This window comes from Carcharhinus amblyrhynchos, chromosome 11 (genome assembly GCF_965287045.1).
Source record: "Carcharhinus amblyrhynchos chromosome 11, sCarAmb.v2.hapA, whole genome shotgun sequence".
In the NCBI taxonomy this organism is placed as follows: Eukaryota; Metazoa; Chordata; class Chondrichthyes; order Carcharhiniformes; family Carcharhinidae; genus Carcharhinus; species Carcharhinus amblyrhynchos.
The window spans coordinates 80,598,258-80,616,275 of record NC_137334.1 but is presented as its reverse complement, the minus strand read 5'-3'; the positions used below and the strand labels follow the sequence as shown (position 1 = coordinate 80,616,275).

Below are 18,018 nucleotides of genomic sequence, written 5' to 3'. Positions count from 1 at the left end.
TTTACTCTCACTTGGAAATAAGTGGATGTATTAGCGAAAGGCAACATGGTTTTGAGAAGGGGAGGTCATGTCTCTAACTTCATAGAATCATAGAATCCTCTGGTGCAGAAAGAGACCATTTGGCCCATCGAGTCTGCACCGACCACAATCCCCCCAGGCTTTATCCTCACATCCCTACATATTTTACCCGCTAATCTCTCTAACCTTCGCAGCTCAGGACACTAAGGGGCAATTTTAGCATGGCCAATCAACCTAACCCGCACATATTTGGACTATGGGAGGAAACCAGAGCACCTGGAGGAAACCCACACAGACATGTGGAGAATGTGCAAACTCCACACATTTCAGTGACTCAAGCCAGGAATCGAACCCAGGTCCCTGGAGCTGTGAAGCAGCAGTGCTAACCACTCTGCGACTGTGACGAAGATCTTGAGAGTAGGGCAATGGATGTTGTCTATATGGACTTCAGTAAGGCCTTTTTACAAGGTCCTTCATAGCAGACTGGTAGAGAAGGTGAATTTGCATGGGATCAGAGGTGTGCTGGTGAAATGGATACAAAACTGGCTGGGTCATAGAAGATAGAGAGTAGTAGTGGAAGGGTGCGTTTCTGAATGGAGGGCTGTGACAAGTAGCCTTCCTCAGGGATCAGTGATGGGACTTTTGCTGTTTGTAACATAAATGATTTGGAGGAAAACATAACTGGTTTGATTAGTAAGTTTGCAGACGACAAAGGTAGGTGAAATTGCGGATAGCAACGAGGACTGTCAAGAGGATACAGCAGGATATGGATCAGTTGGAGACTTGGGCGGAGAGATGGCAGATGGAATTTAATCCGGACAAATGTGAGGTAATGCATTTCAAAAGGTCTAATACAGATGGGAAATACACAGTAAATGGCAGAACCCTTAAGAGCATTGATAGGCAGAGGGATGTGTGTGTACAGGTCATGGCAAGTGGCAACGCAGGTGGAGAAGATAGAGTAGTCAAGAACGCAGACAGCATGCTTGCCTTCATCGGCTGAGGTATTGAGTTTAAAAATTGGCAAGTCATGTTGCAGTTTTATAGAACCTTAGTTAGGCTGCATTTGGAATATAGTTTTCAATTCTGGTCACCACAATACCAGACGGATGTGGAAGCTTTGGAGAAGGTACAGAAAAGATTTACCAGGATGTTGTCTGGTATGGAGGGCATTAGCTAAGAGGAGAGGTTGGAGAAATTTGGTTTGTTCTAATTGGAACGATGGAGGTTAAGGGGCGACTTGATAGAAGTCTACAAGATTATGAGGGGCATGGACAGAGTGGATAGTCAGAAGCTTTTTCTCAGGGTGCAAGAGTCAATTACTAGGGGCACAGGTTTAAGATGCAAGGGACAAGGTTTAAAGGGGATGCACAAGGCAAGTTTTTTTTTATACATAGGTGTTGGGTGCCTGGAACTCTCTGCCGGGGAGGAAGTGGAAGTAGATACGATAGTGACTTTTAAGGGACATCTGGACAAATACACGAATAGGAAGGGAACAAAGAGATATGGTCCCCAGAAGGGTAAGGTCAAATCAGGCAGCATGGTCTGCGCAGGCTTGGAGGGGTGAAGGGCCTGTTCCTGTGCTGTAATTTTCTTTGCTCTATTTGGAGATCAGCAGTCGAATTGGAGTGGCTTAAGAGTTGACATTTTTCATAAGTGAGATGGGTTTACTGGGATTTTGTGACTCTCAATGGTCACTGTCATCCAAATGAGATGCTAGGAAACTTGGATTTGCTTGGTCGCATCCATCACTGAATGTGCTTTGAGGTGTGTTCGACTAGTTTGCCTGTTAAATTCATATTGGAGAGTTGAGAAACAGTGCGTACTGCTGTCACAACACCCCGATGGTGAAGAGGAATGGATGGTCTTCCCTTTTACTTAGGCTGTTACAATACCTCTAGTATCATTTTGCTCAAACTTCTATGACAATATGACCTGAGACAACCAATTCAATTCCCACTGAAAATATATTACATTGAAAAAAGATGCATGAAATGTCATCAATCAGTAATTTCTTAATTTGTCAGATACCAAACGGTACCTCACTAATTGACTGAAATGTGTTTAATTTGCTGAAGGATGTTTAATATCAATTTGAAAAACAAATTAAATGAAAATTAATTGGAAGGAACTTATAGATAAGAATTTAAGTTACTGAGTAATACTGAAACTTAACTCACCTCTTTGTGGGAATCTTTGTGTGCTTCTAGTGTTTTCATTATGGTTAGTTCTGCGTAATTTTTAAACCTTGCTGGTTGATTGCGCAGAATTTCTCGTAGAACTCTTAAGGCTAATGCTCTAATGGAGTGCTGGGGGTGGGGATGAGAGGAATTGATTTGTAAATACATTTATGAATTGTTATATTTTCATATAATTCTTTTCCAGAGAATGAGTCACAATTCAAGTCAACATTTACGGTCACCAACACCACCATGCAACGTTCACAAGAGGTCAAAGAATAATCTTCTGAAACTTGTATCTGGCAGGGATGTCAGGGATTAACACACTTAGGAAATTTTCTCCTTGTGGGCAGTTGTAGTTTTATTACATGTTTGCTAACTGTAAATGCATGAGCACTCAAAAGTAACATTTTCTTTGTAATAGACTACCTGCACATCAAGTCACAAACTGGATTTATAGCTTTCTACACCATGAACAATGTGCATCCCATTCCAAAAAGGGCTTATAACGAGGTCAGATCTAATTATTTCATGCGATACACTAACATTAAGTTTCTGTTTAAGCCACGTTGTGAATGGATTAGCCATCACAATAAATTTAAATCTTATGAAAATGATCCTCAAGGTCAGTGTCACCCCTCTTGTCCTGTTTAATACCCTTCTGACTTGTTTTAATCACTTGCTCTGTGTTTCAAATTGCTTGAATAGGTGCAGAACTGTTAACACTGAAAATGTCAAAATATTCAAAATTTCCATAATCATGCTTCTAATTGATTTTCCTTTTTCCTCACCTGAGGATTCTACTCCTACCCACCCCACTTGGTTGACAGAGTCCATGATCCACTTCATGCACTTCTCCTTTCACCCCTTGTTCTCCCCATGCTAGGGTTCCACTTGTCCTCACCTTCCACCCAACCGACTGCCATATTCAATAGATCATCCTCTGCCATTTCTCCCACTTCCAGCATGATGCTATCTTCCTCTTCCCTTCCCTGTTATCATTTCCAAAAACCTTGTGATACCCTTGTCCATTCCCCAGTCATCGTCAACACCCTCTCCCCTTCACACATGCAAGTGAAGGAATTCCTCCTTCCTTCTTACTATCCCAGGTCCCAAACACACATTCTAGATCAAAGAGCAATTTACTTGCACTTCTTTCAATTTAATATTCTGTATTCATCGCTCAAGATGTAGTCCATTCTGCATCGAGTACACGGAGGAGATCAAATGCAGATTGGGTGGTCATTTTGCAGAATATGACCCCAAGCTTGCAGTAATCTCCCATTTTAACTATCCACATTCCTTCCATTCTGATCTTTGTCCTCTGACTCCTAAACTGTTCCGAAAAAGTTCAACGTAAGCTAGAGGAACCGCACTTCAACTTTCCACAGGGCATTTTCCAGACTCGACATTGAGTTCTACAATTTTAGATGGCAACCTGTGATATTTCCTTTTGATTTGCGAGTTTTGGTCTTTCTCTTGTTTCACTCTGTTTCCTTTCAGGCAACAGATATCCTTGACCCTGCCATTCACACCTTCTCTCAATATGTTTTGTTTTCTTTCCTTGTCCACATTATCTCTCCCTTTGGCATTGCACCATTAACAAAATGGTCATTTAATCACTACTGCCTTCCACTTTGTTAGAAGAGATACCCATACCCCAAGATTTCACTAGCTTAAATCTCTAACTTATCCTAATTCTGATAAAAGTTCATCCATTTGCAACATGCACTTGGTTTCTTTCTCCACAGACATGCTACGTATTTCCAGCATCTTCTATTTTTGTTTTGTAGCATCTGGAGTATTTCACTTCAGTATTTTACGTTATTTGTCTGTAGTCCATCTTGAACTGACCCGAGGTTAAACAACTTGGATGTCCTGGAGAAACATTTTATCCACAAGCTCAAGGGACTCCATATTAAATAAAACAGGTTGGCTGGTTTAGTCCAGCAAACTGGAAGTCTCACTTATTTTGAACAAGCTACACAGTTGTTTTCTGAACTCAATCTGATGTTGTAAAATACCATTTCGCTCCTTAGGAGAAGGCAGGGTTTTCACCCACCATGGGGTGTGAAGAATTACTTACATCCTTGTCCCCTAGAGTTTCTAGAAGCAAAAGCAGAATAGTCTTGAAGTGCTCATCCCACACCCCCAGAGTGTCCTCTCTGGTTATTTTTAAGAGTTCCAGCAGTGCTGCCTTCCTCTCTTCAACTCGCTCATTGTGGTTGGAAAGTTCTTTCAGAAGGTCAGCAACCAAATCTGAATGGTCAATGGGAACTGCAAGGGGCAAAAAAAAAGGAAAAAATATCATTCCTGACATCTGCCAAAAGTGTCCGTGCCATTTGGTCAAAAAAGTTGTAGTACATGAGAATTACATTACTACTGAACTGCACCTTTCGCTTGACTAGCCAGTTAAAGGATATGACACCAGACAGCCGTACTCCCAGCACAGATTTTAGTACAGCATTAATATCCAAGCTTCAATTTTTTTAAGTGTTACAGATTTTTCCAACCAAAATATATAATTCAAGAATTTTTAATAAAATGAAAATACCTTTACCTTACACAGGATTAAAGATAGATAGGCCCCAAGTTTGAAATGTAACTCTAGCAAAATAAATTTTCAACTTTCATCTTCACAGTGATCTCGCAAAAGCACATGGAAGCTTTTCTGCAAGACAATGGCTATCCCGATTGGATCACTGTTTGCTGTGTATTGTGCAAACTTGCAAGTGGGCCAAAAAACACCACTTTTGGTCCTGAAATTAATCTGGAAAGGCAAAGTATCTCAAAAGTTTGAACAGTAGATTAAGCAAGCTGGTTCATGTTGCTCCCATGCAGTGGTTACTCAAGCGGTATTTTCCACTGTCTGGAACTGCCTGCAGTTCAAAACAATATTCTGCCGATCCCACAACTGAGTAATGTCATGTATGAATTTCAGAACTGTTTTGAAGCCAGATATATTGGCCATTATATTCCAGTGATTGGCTGATCCAATCAAATGGCATGTACCTTTGGTTGTTCGCAATAGGCAGAGTACAGATCGTACTCAAGCAGCTCAAGCTTGAAAAATCCAAATCAAAACATTTACTGCTAGATGTAATTTTGCAATTGGGAAGTACTGGCTGAACAATCTTGAGTGTACTAGTATTTGTACTGACAATTTAACATAATCAGTAGAGCTTGTAACATGGCTTGTGACAAGACAGACACATTCATAATCAGAGGCTTATTCTTTACAAATACGTCTCAGCTTTTCACCTTTTTTTAAAAAGGTTCTCCAGGAGCTTGGGGAGCCTATAGTTTCTGTTGCTTTCTCTACAGCAATGCCTTGGCCAGAGTCAATTTGCCCACTAATCAACACCCTTTTCTCCTGTCATATAAATTGCAATAGTTTGAAATTTGGCATGTATCTGTCCTGATGAGTAAAACATGAAAGGTTTCAGCAACTCGTCTCTCTCTCCCACTCATAATATCGAGGGGGGACAGGACTGACACTGGCTGCAGTGCCCCTGACAATTGAATAGCATGCAGACATTCCGCAGTTAAAGCTTACAATAACAGCCACTTGAGTGAAGTAGTGAAATACAACCAGGGACTGTATCTCAAGAATGCAATAACTTCAGGAAGAGAAGGAACAAAGATTGATGGGAGAGGAGTGAGAACGAAAATAATAAATAGTAGAGGAAAGTCGAGGACAAAAATAGCTATTGAAATCTAATCCTCCAGTACCTTAAAAATGACCTCAGCATATCTCTGCAGCTTGAATGACCCAAATATTTTTGTGGCTACTATTCTGCTGGCAAATCATTCCAACTCACAAAATTCTATGTGATATTTATTTTTCATAGTTCCCATTTATTTCCTCCTGGTCTTACTTTAAGAGTTTACTTCAAAATAGTAATCCAAGCTTACTTCTAAAAATTTAAATATTGTACTTTGACAAGGTCTCTCCTTAGTTATTTTTGTTCTAATTGGAAATCTTAAACTTTTCTATTTCTCATAATTCTTCCAGAATACACATTTGGAATAATTAGTTGGGTCAGAAGTGGGGTGTTCGCTGATGCCTAAACAATGTTCAGACTGCCTGTCCATCATCTACAATGCGCAAGTCAAGAATGTAACTGAATACTCTCCATTTACCCGGATAAGTAGAAGTCCAACAATAATCGAGAAGCTTGCCACAACGCAGAACAAAGCAGCCCCGCTTGATTGCTATGCCTTCCACAAATATTCAATTCCCCCCCACCACCAAACAGTGGCAAACATGGTTACCATCTACAAGATGCACTGCAGGAACTCACCAAGGTTCCTTAGGCAGCACCTCCCAAACCCATGACCCCTACCATACAGAAAGACAAGAGTAGCAGATACCGCGGAAAACCACCACCTGGAGGTTCACCTCCAAATCACTCACCATCCTTCTTGAAAATATATCACTATTTCTTCACTATCAGTAGGGCAAAATCCTGGAACTCCCTCCCTAACAGCATTCCTGTGCACCTGCACCTCAGAAACATTTAGCGGTTTCAAGGCAGCAGCTCACCACCACCTTCTCAAAGGCAACGTGGAACGGGCAATAAATATTGGTCTAACCAGCAATAACCACATCCCATAATGAGTTAAAAAAAATAGTCTTGTTGCTTTTCTTGATCCCTCCAGTAGTAACATTTATGGTGCATGCATAGCTGGTCTGTGCTCATGTGACAAAACATGATACAATAAATATGTTTGTGCAATGCCCCATAAAGTACCAACATAATTCATATGGAATTGTATTTTTTGACATTTGATTAGATTTTAAATTAATTCAAAACATCTTCTAGACAGATTAATCTTTCTGCTATTAATCATGTATATTTCTCTAGCTCTCTGCATTTACTTTCAATCACTGTTCATTTATGGCCCGTTTTTCAATTTAGTAACTTTACATTCATTACTGCAGAATTTTAGTTTTATATTTAATTGCTGAACCAATCTGAATTCTTCTGAAAATCTCAGCTGCACCTCGTCTCTAATACTCTCCCCTGTATTAGTCTTGTCAGCATTGATGGATTTACACATTATTTGGGGTAAACAGACCACTTGTATAGGTTACAAACAGTGGTCAAAACATTGGATCAACCAGACCCAGTTAACACCTTCCTCAAGCTAGTACAAATGCTGCACACGTTCCCATCTTAACATAACAGTCCCTCTTCTGGTCCCAAATCTGACACTGCTACAGAATCAGAGTGCAGAATAGGCCTTGGTAAAATTTCATCATATCCTGAATACCTCTGCTCATCCATTGTTCCCTGGGTTTGTTATTCCTTTATGTTACTCTAGAGAGAACATATTGCGTTTATATCCTCCCCATTTCCTTTTTAAACACCCCTATTGCTCTTCTGTAGATTTCCCCAAAAGTAGCTTTTTGCAGTCTACCAAATCCTGCCTTGTTGTACTAATACACTCTTACCCAATTCAAATTTTTTTGGTAACTTGTCTACTTCTTTGTCCATAATAAGCTTAAATTGTATCATGTCATGGTTGCTATAAATGCGATCCCACCACCACCTCAACGGTTCCAGAATTAGGTCCAGCATTGCAACATCTTTCGTTGAGCCCTCTATATATTGATCTAAAAGGTTCTACTGTATACATCTCAAGAAATCCACTCCATCCAAGCCCTTAATACTATGTGTGCACCCCAATTAATATTGGGAAAGTTGAAATCACCAAATATAATTAACTTATTGCTAAACCTGTGGCTTTGATTCAATTCGAGGTTTTTTTTTGTATGGAAATCTACCAATTTCCTCCTTAATATCCAAACAAAACAACATATACTGCAACCCTTAAAAGCAAACATGCTGAGAGACAAAATCTTATAACAAAACTGCCAGCAGTTGTATGATATTTTTCATGGAATGCGGGTGTCATTGGTAAGGCTAGCATTAGTTGTATATCTCTGCTTATCCTTGAACTGAGTGGTTTGCTAGAAGCAGTTAAGGGTTAACCACACTTCCATGGATCTGGAGTCATATGTAGAGCAAATCAGGCAAGGACAGCAGATTTCCTTCCATAAAGGGCATGAGTAAACCAGGTAGATTTTCATGACAAGATCGCTATTATTGAGACTGGCTTTACATTTTAATCTACTGAATGAATTTAAATTCCAATAGATGCCACAATGGGATCTGAACCTTTAGTCTGAGCATCTGGACTACTACTCCAATAGCTTCACCACTACTCCACATCCCCTCCATGTATTTAGAAAGATACTATTTACATAAACAGATATATGTTTCCAGTTTATATATCAGCACAGATTTCCATTATGTTATTTATACTAATCTAAATGTTGTGCAACAACTTTTGCAGGTGTATGGGGAAAAAGGGAGGGGAATGGCACTAAGTTATAATGCTCATTTGGAAAGCTGCAGCTGACACAATGGACTGAATTCTTCACAATAACAATGCTGTGATTTTAGCTTTCACTCTCACTCCAGAGACTTGAACATATAATCTGGACTGACAGCATTGAGCTCACGCTACATTATATTGCCTTCTGGATGTTAAGCAGAGCGCCCGATCCCATCTGCCTCTTGGGTGGACTCAAAAGATCCCACAACATGTTTCAAAGATCAGAAAGGATGTTAACTCATTATTTGGTCAGACATTAACACTTAACAAACAACATTTAAAAATTTAATTGTTCATTCGTCTGTTGCTTGTGGGATTATAAGGTCTGTAAACTGGCTGCTCCATTTCTCACATTACACTGAAGTGCTACCACACAGCACCTCACCTCAGTCAATAACCATACATATGTATGTATGTATACAAATTAGGGAGTGGGAATATGTCATTTGGCTCCTCAATCTTGTTCTCCTACTTGATAAGGTCATAGCTGCTCTGACTGTGGCCTCAATTCTACTTTCCCATCTATCCACTATAACCTTTGGCTCCCTTGTCAATCAAGAATCTAATCTACACAACATTTTAAAGTATTCAATGACCCTGCCTCCACTGCTCTCTGGGAAAAGTCCACTGACTTCTTAATTGGAGACACCTTGCTTTCAAACTGTGTTCTCTAATCCTAGTTTTCCCAATCCATTCAGCATCCACCCTGTCACTATTGTGGGTTAGCAGTCATGTCTTCACTTACCCAAAGCTGCACAGTTTGCACTGACATCAGAATTGAACAAGAAGGTCATACGTTACTCAAGCTCGAAAACGATACAGTCAAATTGGTTACCCTGAACACCTTATTTTACGTGACCCATTTAATGTAGTTAAACTTCTTTGGAAATTCACCCACAGCAATTTGCTTTTAATCTTTGGAAGTTTTACAGGTGCAATATGAATAAAAGCATTTTTGACAATTCTGAATGATCTGAATTCTAGGTCAGGATATTTATTCTGCTACTTGTGTACCCAAACTAGCTGGGTTATCTTTTGGAATGGATCTGGGTTTTTATCCCACATATCTCTCCAGCTAAGTAAATTTAACAGTTAATGACTACTCAAATAGCCTTCCAGACAGGATACCACCTTCAAAAGCAAAGGCCACTTCTCAACTGAGTATCAGAAATCCAATTCCACAGCATCCTGGAGCACACAACCAAGAATAAACCCTTCTGTACTTACAGGATAGTTTTTAAAGTAAGGAAAGTTGTGCTGTGTTTTACTTGCCGATTCTGTAGACATCTTTAGAAGAGCATACCTGGAAAATAAAAATCTGGGACAAGTTTCCTGCTCTGCTCCACCGCACCCCCCCTCCCAAGAAATATGAACAGAAATGCCTCCAAACGAGCACAGGATATTTATTAAGTATAATTACAGGTTATTACACACATTAACCTACCAAGCATCTCACAAGTACTATTGCAATCTATATAAAGCAGCATTTTCCAATCAATGCACTTGCATACCAGACAGTCCTACAGGTTCGTCTGATGAGCTGGAATTCAAGCTTGTGATTGACACAAGACAGAATACCAATTCCACTGGAATTTGTTCATGCAAATTTACAATTTCTATGACTAAAGCAAAAGCAACCCAGGCAGTAATCATGTACTGTTTTAGTTTTGCAAAGGAGAGTGCTACGCATTACCACAAAGTACAATTCCAAAAAGAGGAAACATTCTCCACGCAGCACTGCAACAAGATGCCATCATTCCTAGGTAGTTCTGGTCCTATCATGACACTGAAAGCACTTATTGACTCTGGGCGGAGGTCTGTGCTTGCCACTGATCTCATTCAAAAGAGCATAAGAAATAGGAGCAGGAGTAGGCCATCTAGCCCTTCAAGCCTGCCCCGCCATTCAATAAGATCATTGCTGATCTGAAGTGGATCAGTTCCACCTTCCCGCTTTCTCCCCATAACCCTTAATTCCTCTGTCTATCAGAAACCCATCTACCCGTGACTTAAATATATTCAACGAGGCAGAGAATTCCAGAGATTCACCACCCTTTGAGTGAAGAAGTTCCTCCTCAACTCTGTTCTAAACTGTCCCCCCCCCCCCCTTTATTTTGAGGCTGTGCCCTCTAGTTCTGCTATCTTTTCTAAGCAGGAAGAATCTCTCTACCTCTAACCTATCTAGCTTCATTATCTTCAAGTCTCTATAAGATCCCCCCCTCGCAGCCTTCTAAACTCCAACGAGTACAGACCCAGTCTATTTAGTCTCTCTTCATAGGCCAATCCCCTCATCTCCGGTATCAGCCTAGTGAACCTTCTCTGCACTCCCTCCAAGGCCAATATATCCTTTTGCAAACGCGGGGACCAAAACTGCACATAGTACTCCAGCTGCAGCCTCACCAGTGCCCTGTACAGTTGCAGCAAGACCTCCCTGCTTTTATATTCTATCCCCCTCGCTATAAAGGCCAACATTCCATTCGCCTTCTTGATCACCTGCTGCACCTGCAGACTGGGTTTTTGTGATTCGTGCACAAGGACCCCCAGGTCCCTCTGCACAGTGGCATGCTGCAGCTTTTCACCCTTTAAATAATAATCCCTCCTACTATTATTTCTACCAAAGTGGATAACCTCACATTTGCTAACGTTATACTCCATCTGCCAGGTCCTCGCCCAGTCACTGAGCCTATCCAGATCTCTCTGCAGACTTTCCGCGCCCTCCACGCATTTCGCTTTTCCACTCATCTTCGTGTCATCAGCAAATTTTGTTACCCTACACTCAGCCCCCTCCTCCAGATCGTCTATGTAAATGGTAAACAGTTGAGGCCCCAGCACCGATCCCCGCAGCACTCCACTAGTCACCAACTGCCAACCAGAAAAGCACCCATTGATTCCAACTCTCTGCTTCCTGTTAGACAACCAATCCTCAATCCACATTAACACCTTACCCCCAACTCCATGCACCCTAACCTTTTGCAGCCATCTTTTGTGAGGCACCTTATCAAACGCCTTCTGGAAATCTAAAAACACCACATCCACCAGTTCCCCTCTGTCCACTGCACTAGTCACATCCTCATAGAAATCCAATAAATTCATTAAACACAACTTCCCCTTCATGAATCCGTGCTGCATCTGCTTGATCAAACCATTCTTTTCTAGGTGTCTTGCTATTTCTTCTTTGATAATGGACTCTAGCACATTTCCAACTAAGGATGTTACGCTAACCGGCCTATAATTCCCTACCTTTTGTCTTTTTGGTCCCATGTGGAAGTTACACATTCCATTGAAGGAATGTAGTGTTCATTCTCTGGATGCCTGCAAAAAGTCTCAACAGCACGTGTTGCACCCTAACAATTCACTCAAACTCAATACTGCAATTAATTATTGCTCCAACTGCTCTGATGCAGTCAGTACTTAAATTGCTTTTAAAAAATTAATCTCTAATCTACAAATCTGGGAAAGGGATCAGACATGCAAAGCTTTAGTGAAGCTAACTTGTTGACCTTAAAGCAGGTGTTACCTGAGCTAGACAGATTTAATCTGATGAGACACGATTAACAACGTAACAGCAACTTTAGCCACAAAGGGAACAGTGGGCTCCTGCTAGATAAGGCTCCAATACTGACGTTCCAATGGCTTTAACTGGACATTCAAGATCAACTGTCACCTCCAAGGTCCTTAAAGGTCCTTTCTATGATATCTCTCCAGCCTGCAAACAATAGACTCAATAAGTAATCCAATTAACCTTTATTTAAACCAGAGCTGGATTAAATCCAAGGTGTGGTCATGTAGCTCATGGGTTCAGTTTTTTTAAATTCAGGCCACAAGGTGCCAATTAAATGCAACATTAGCAGATTTTCCAAAAGCTTGATAGTATTTGTTAATTTCATCCATGACCACAACATGCCACAAGTATTCTTCCTAAGAAAGTGAAGAACCATTGTTAAAATTTTATTACATGAGCCTTCAATACATATTAACAACAATGCCATTTCAAAGAATGACCTTAAGACCACCTGATACTAATCAGATCCTCTGTAGATTGTGACCTTGATGTGGAGGAGAGGCTTGTGCAATACCTCGAGCGATACCATCAGGTGCTCCTTGCTCCCAGCGTGGTGGGGAAGGTGCCAGATAAAGTGAGGTCCAAAGTCCTCAAAGGCAGAACATGCAAAAGACAACAATGCACCTCACTGGGTATGAAGGCAGGTGCAGTGACAAGGTGGTACCAATCATCGTGGTTCATTCAACACATCACCAAAATCTGACCACCAACCTATCAAGACCGTGTGGGCAATGATAGTGCCTAAGAACTCCACATCAAACAAAATTGCATGCAGGTTTCTAACAGACTCCATTTACCAAGTCCTGCAGCAATGAAGAATTGATGAAAAAGATGGGGCTGAGCACTTGGGAGCTCTAGTCAGGAATCTGCATGCAGGTGACAGATGCATGGAGATCATTGGACACATGTGAAAGGACAGAGGCGTCTTTGGGCAGCAGCATCTGTGACTGAGCAGTCCTTTTCAGCATATCCTCTACTTAATTGAAATGGAATAGGGGCTAAAGAAGGTGCCCTAAAATTAGGCTATCCTACTTTCTCCTGGCTAAGGAATCACACTCAGTGGGATCATCCATCATAGGGGGGTTTGGAATGCAAGGTTCCAAGTTGCAATATTTAAGATTTTCTTTCTACCTCATGGGATGTCTTTTCCCATGTGTCCAAGACCTGTAGATCAAGAAGCAACTGGTTCAATCCAAGACGACCCATGGCAGAAACATGCAACCTTAGTCATCCTTGAATCGAGGGGCAGGTAACCATAGTGATCACAATTTCTTTTGAAGTGTTTTAGTTCTCCAGAATCCCATTTCTTAGCTAAAAACCGCAAATGCATTCTGGAAGACTTAGAGAGTACTTCAAATAAAATTCCATTCCAAAGTCTCCGAAGAGCTCTGAAGCAAGTTGTCAGCTTTAGCACTATTCTCAATTACTTGCCACAGTTTTAATGAATTCATTGTAAAACTAACTATACCCGGCACCATGCATTGTGCACAGTTCTCCCAATGAACTGATTCATTGCATCTCATCTGCGCACTTCATGGTTTTCCAATACATCCAACGATCCCCACACTATAGCTTATTGGGTCAGTTGCCAACTCAGTGTAACATTCTCTTCAGATCTCAAGTAGCTTTGCACATGGGAACATCAAGGAATCATAAATCAAATCATTCAACACATCAAGGCTGTTTGTTCCACAGATCATGTACAACGTGTTCCATTGTAGATGCCACCAACCTCATTCCTTGATCAGATGTTTTCCTACACACATTTTCATTGTTGTCACAGCTCAGGAATCATCATATTCCACACAACATTTAATCAACTAACAGTACATAACGTCATTAACCCTATCCTGCAACCAAATTTTTGAAAGATTATGATCAACACAGCTTTAGCTACGAGTCATATATCCACTGTTCTGTGGGAAAAAATATTGCAACTTCAAGTCTTGCTCTAGGCATATTATCTGAAGGCCATAAAAGAAATTAAGCTTTCAAAAGGCTTAAATAAGCAAGTAATTGCATCATTACTTGATCGAGCAAATGTTGCAAACAATTAGTGTGCATTTATTAGCACATAGTGCACTCACTCAAAAGTCATTGTAGCACTCAATACATAACAGAATTTATTCATGTATTGAACATTACCAGTGAAGAATTAAATGCACCCAGAGTTCCCACCAACGAACTAACTTGTTAGAAAATGAATAGGGCCACTCAATGCCTCACCTGATTAAAACAGGAGGGAACTGAGCTATACAAACTATGAAACACCAGCTTTGGCCTCACCGGTCTTATCCAGAGCAGCCACAGAGGTGCCCAAGGAAGTGGGAGAGAGAAATTTAGATAGGTTCATGCTTCTGATTGTTGTCCATTGCTGGTAGAATGCAGGTGGATGTCGGGTGACAGCAAGATTGACTCAGTAATAACACACCATTAATCGTCTACCTTCACCCATGAAGAATGGACACTTTGGCAAGGTATGACAGGACACTCTGCACTTGTGGAACTGTATCCTAACATGCTATCAACATTTCAAGGAGCGATGAAAGAAGGGTTAGAAAAATAGCTGGAAAGGAGGGCTAAAAATAGTTTAATTTGTGGACTACTGCAATCTTCTGTACTAGACCCCAGTCCACCAATATTAATATGAAATCATATTTTTGCTTAATTAGAATTACAGAATACTATCTAATGTAATCAGAACTCATCTCACATTAAAGCAAAGGTCTTGGAACAGAATGTTATGCGTGAATCTGCCTTATTTTCAAATTGAAGTGTATAACATCACATTTATACCACTGATTTGGTCATTTATACTTTAGAATTGTTCATTCAGAGCCTGTCAAAACCAAGCAGATTTGTTTCCTGACTACATGCATCTTCTCCAGATGGTCTAAAAGTCCAATTTAAAATCCGCTGCAAAGCACTGTGAGCTAAATCTCTTATCGGGGCAAATATCTGTCCAATCAGTTTATGTTGTGCTTAAACCAGTTCTCTCATAGTATGTCCGTATCCACAAATACAGTTCAAGGTAACCGAATGCGTACTGATGCACCATTAAGTAGACCCCCTGATTGGGAAAGTAACTTTTCACGTGCAATGTACATAACAGCTAGAGGGGAATGCAAATCACTTTCCAAGAGAGGCAAGTCATTCAAATCTAGGAGCAACTTTAACTCTGCAAATCTCTTAATATTATGCTGCTTTTTTTTGTTTATATCCAATTCAGAGTCTCAGTAAGTGAGATATTCCAGATCCAAGCTGACATGACAAGCTCACCACTTCCTGTCTTGGGCTTGATCTACAAGATCCAAACCGATTGGAGCAGGCACTGCGTCTTCTCCAAGGCTCAATCTCATTTGCATCTTAGCCAAAAGATGCCACTTTTAAAAATTGCTTCACATGAAGCCACAACATAACCGTATGACTCCAACCAAGCACAGCACGTCGATACTACACTTGATCTTAGCCAAAAGGCTGAGAAGCAATGCTGCTTTGGCTTAAACGTAAACAATGAAAGCAGAGCTCTGACTGATTGAACATGTTGTGGATATGCCGGCGTTGGACTGGGGTAAACACAGTAAAAAGTCTGACAACATCAGGTTTAAGGCCAACCAATTTATTTGATAGTAAACTCACAAGCTTTCGAGGTTAAGCTCTTCTTCAGGTGAATGGAGAGTTCTGGCCTCAGACAGAGCATATAAAGCACTGTGCTTTATATGAGTTTACTATCAAATAAATCGGGTGGACTTAAACCTGGTGTTGTCAGACTTTTTACTGATTGAACATGAGGCAGGCGCAGGTAAACTATCTTGTACAGGTTATTTTGCTTTACTATTTCAATTACACCCAAACCAACTTCAGGTCCATTTTTTGGCCGATGTTGATCAACATTAATTGAACAGATTACTATTAGCTCAATGACAGAGCACTTTGTAAGATATTGCTCCACTGTTACTTATTTACACTAACAAGTTGTTTGTATGTTATTTCAGAGAAACAGTCATATCATTTTGCGCAAAATGATTGTTAATTGACATTAAATGAATTGCTTATCTGCACCATACCATCTAATCAAGTCATACTACATGAAGCCAAAATTATTTAAGATATATTGTACAAGAAGCTCACCATCACGGAATTGTTCCATATCATCATCAAACATAGCTTCTTTGAGGGCTGTCTTGTCAAACATATTGATTGTATCCGAATAATTATATGGATTGTATTCCCTAGTCCGAGGTCCAGAGAAAGAGCGTGGTGGCGGAGTGTTAAGCAAAGACGTTTTGTTATCAAGAGCAGTTCTTCCTCCTTCCATAGGTTCACCTCCTCCACGAATGTCAGAGGACGGTGATGCAATTCCACCATCCCTTGATACCTTTAACAAATGGTATACAAAGAATTCCTAAAAATCCAAGAGACAATTTAACACTTCATAAAAGTACAGCTCACAAAGAGCAGGATAAGAACCAGATTATCTCAATCTTCCAAAATTTTGCATTTTGGTTTGAGAGTTTTATTTAAAATCAAAACAAGCATATGCATTTTAAAGAGCTTGAAGCTAGGGTTTCAACAACTTGGATGTAAGGGCTTCCAGTGCATTCAGTTTGAAGCAACACTACTTAATTGCAGAATCACGGGATCTTTATTAATTTGCTGCTAGTTTACATCAATGGTTATCTTCAGGAGGTACACAAAATATGCTAAATGGCCATCATAATTATGTGGCATTATACTGAAAAATAACATTCAACATAGAGATAGCATGTTATTTCTTTCAGAGTTGGGAAGCCATTGACATTATCACCTAAAACAAATAGCAGGAACATATCAATTCAAATCTTATGGAGAGAAGTAGTAAATTAGCAATGACTGCCTCTTACAATCACAGTGGAAACACAAGAAATTCTTAGCAGTAGACAAAAGGGCTTAAAAAAAAAATCACTTATAATAAACAAAAAGACCAAAAATTCATCCCAATACACACCAAACCATTTTCTACTATCCTTCACATGCTTTAAAATCTGACAAACCAGATTTCCCAGTATTTAATGGTGCTCAACGTGTACTATTTGTGTCCCGTGTTAATCAGGATGGAATCTTTCATTTATGATTGCATCCATTGCTGCAAAGATTTGCTAACAAAACTTTGCAGCAAATTACTCCATTAGCGTCATGCTTAATAGTCGGCGCTACTGGCAGGGTAAGGTCAGCAAACAGGAAAAAGATAAAGTGATATTAAAAGGGACCATCCATTCTTTATCAAAAAACCTATACGACAGGCCAAGGGTACTGCGTTGATGGAATTCCTGACTTCCCCAGGACACTAAGTGAAAGTATATAAATTTAAAATTAATTTATTACTGTCACAAGAAGGCTTGCCTTAACACTGCAATGAATGTTCCTGTGCCGCGGCAAAAATAAATAGATGTCATTATTCTGCCCCAGTACCCTTATTAAGCCAATTGCATGCATAACCAAGGAGTAACTCATGACAAATTTGGAAGTGGGTACTTACACCATCACAGTCCTTCTTTCCATCCCTTTTAATTGGTTCATTCAAATCTTCTTGACTGCGGAAACTAAAGTTCTGGATGGCTTGTGTGACCCCACGAAGAGAGCTATAAATTTCTTCGGAGTTAAGGTTTTCTGTGTCATAGTCCAACATGCTATAAACAAAATAGCCAGTGAGTAATCCAAAGCACATAGTATATTCTGAGTTTATAACTGAAATACTTCAAATATGGTAACACAGAATCATAGAATGATACAGCACAGAAGGGGACCATTCAGCCCATCGTGCTTGTGCCGGCATGTGACATTGCATTCAATTATTCAAGATAAGAGTAATTGTTG

The 18,018-nt window shown here is 40.2% G+C and overlaps 1 protein-coding gene and 1 non-coding gene across 17 annotated transcripts in view; both read right to left on the bottom strand.

Annotated features, from left to right (window-relative positions):
- Positions 1–18,018, bottom strand: part of clasp1a (cytoplasmic linker associated protein 1a) — a 258,110-nt gene that overhangs the window by 14,443 nt on the left and 225,649 nt on the right. For 10 of the 16 annotated variants that reach the window (XM_080199457.1, XM_080199456.1, XM_080199458.1 and 7 more), the window contains 4 exons: positions 17,681–17,831; positions 16,294–16,567; positions 4,285–4,475; positions 2,199–2,327 (listed from right to left, as the gene is read on the bottom strand). In XM_080199457.1, coding sequence (XP_080055583.1) covers positions 2,199–2,327; positions 4,285–4,475; positions 16,294–16,567; positions 17,681–17,831 — 745 coding nt within the window. The remainder of the gene's footprint in view (positions 1–2,198; positions 2,328–4,284; positions 4,476–16,293; positions 16,568–17,680; positions 17,832–18,018) is intronic. The other 6 variants (XM_080199468.1, XM_080199470.1, XM_080199469.1 and 3 more) reach the window with 1 other exon arrangement.
- LOC145350425 (U2 spliceosomal RNA) lies at positions 15,459–15,651 on the bottom strand. The gene has a single exon (XR_013888203.1). It is a non-coding gene; the product is annotated as a U2 spliceosomal RNA (small nuclear RNA).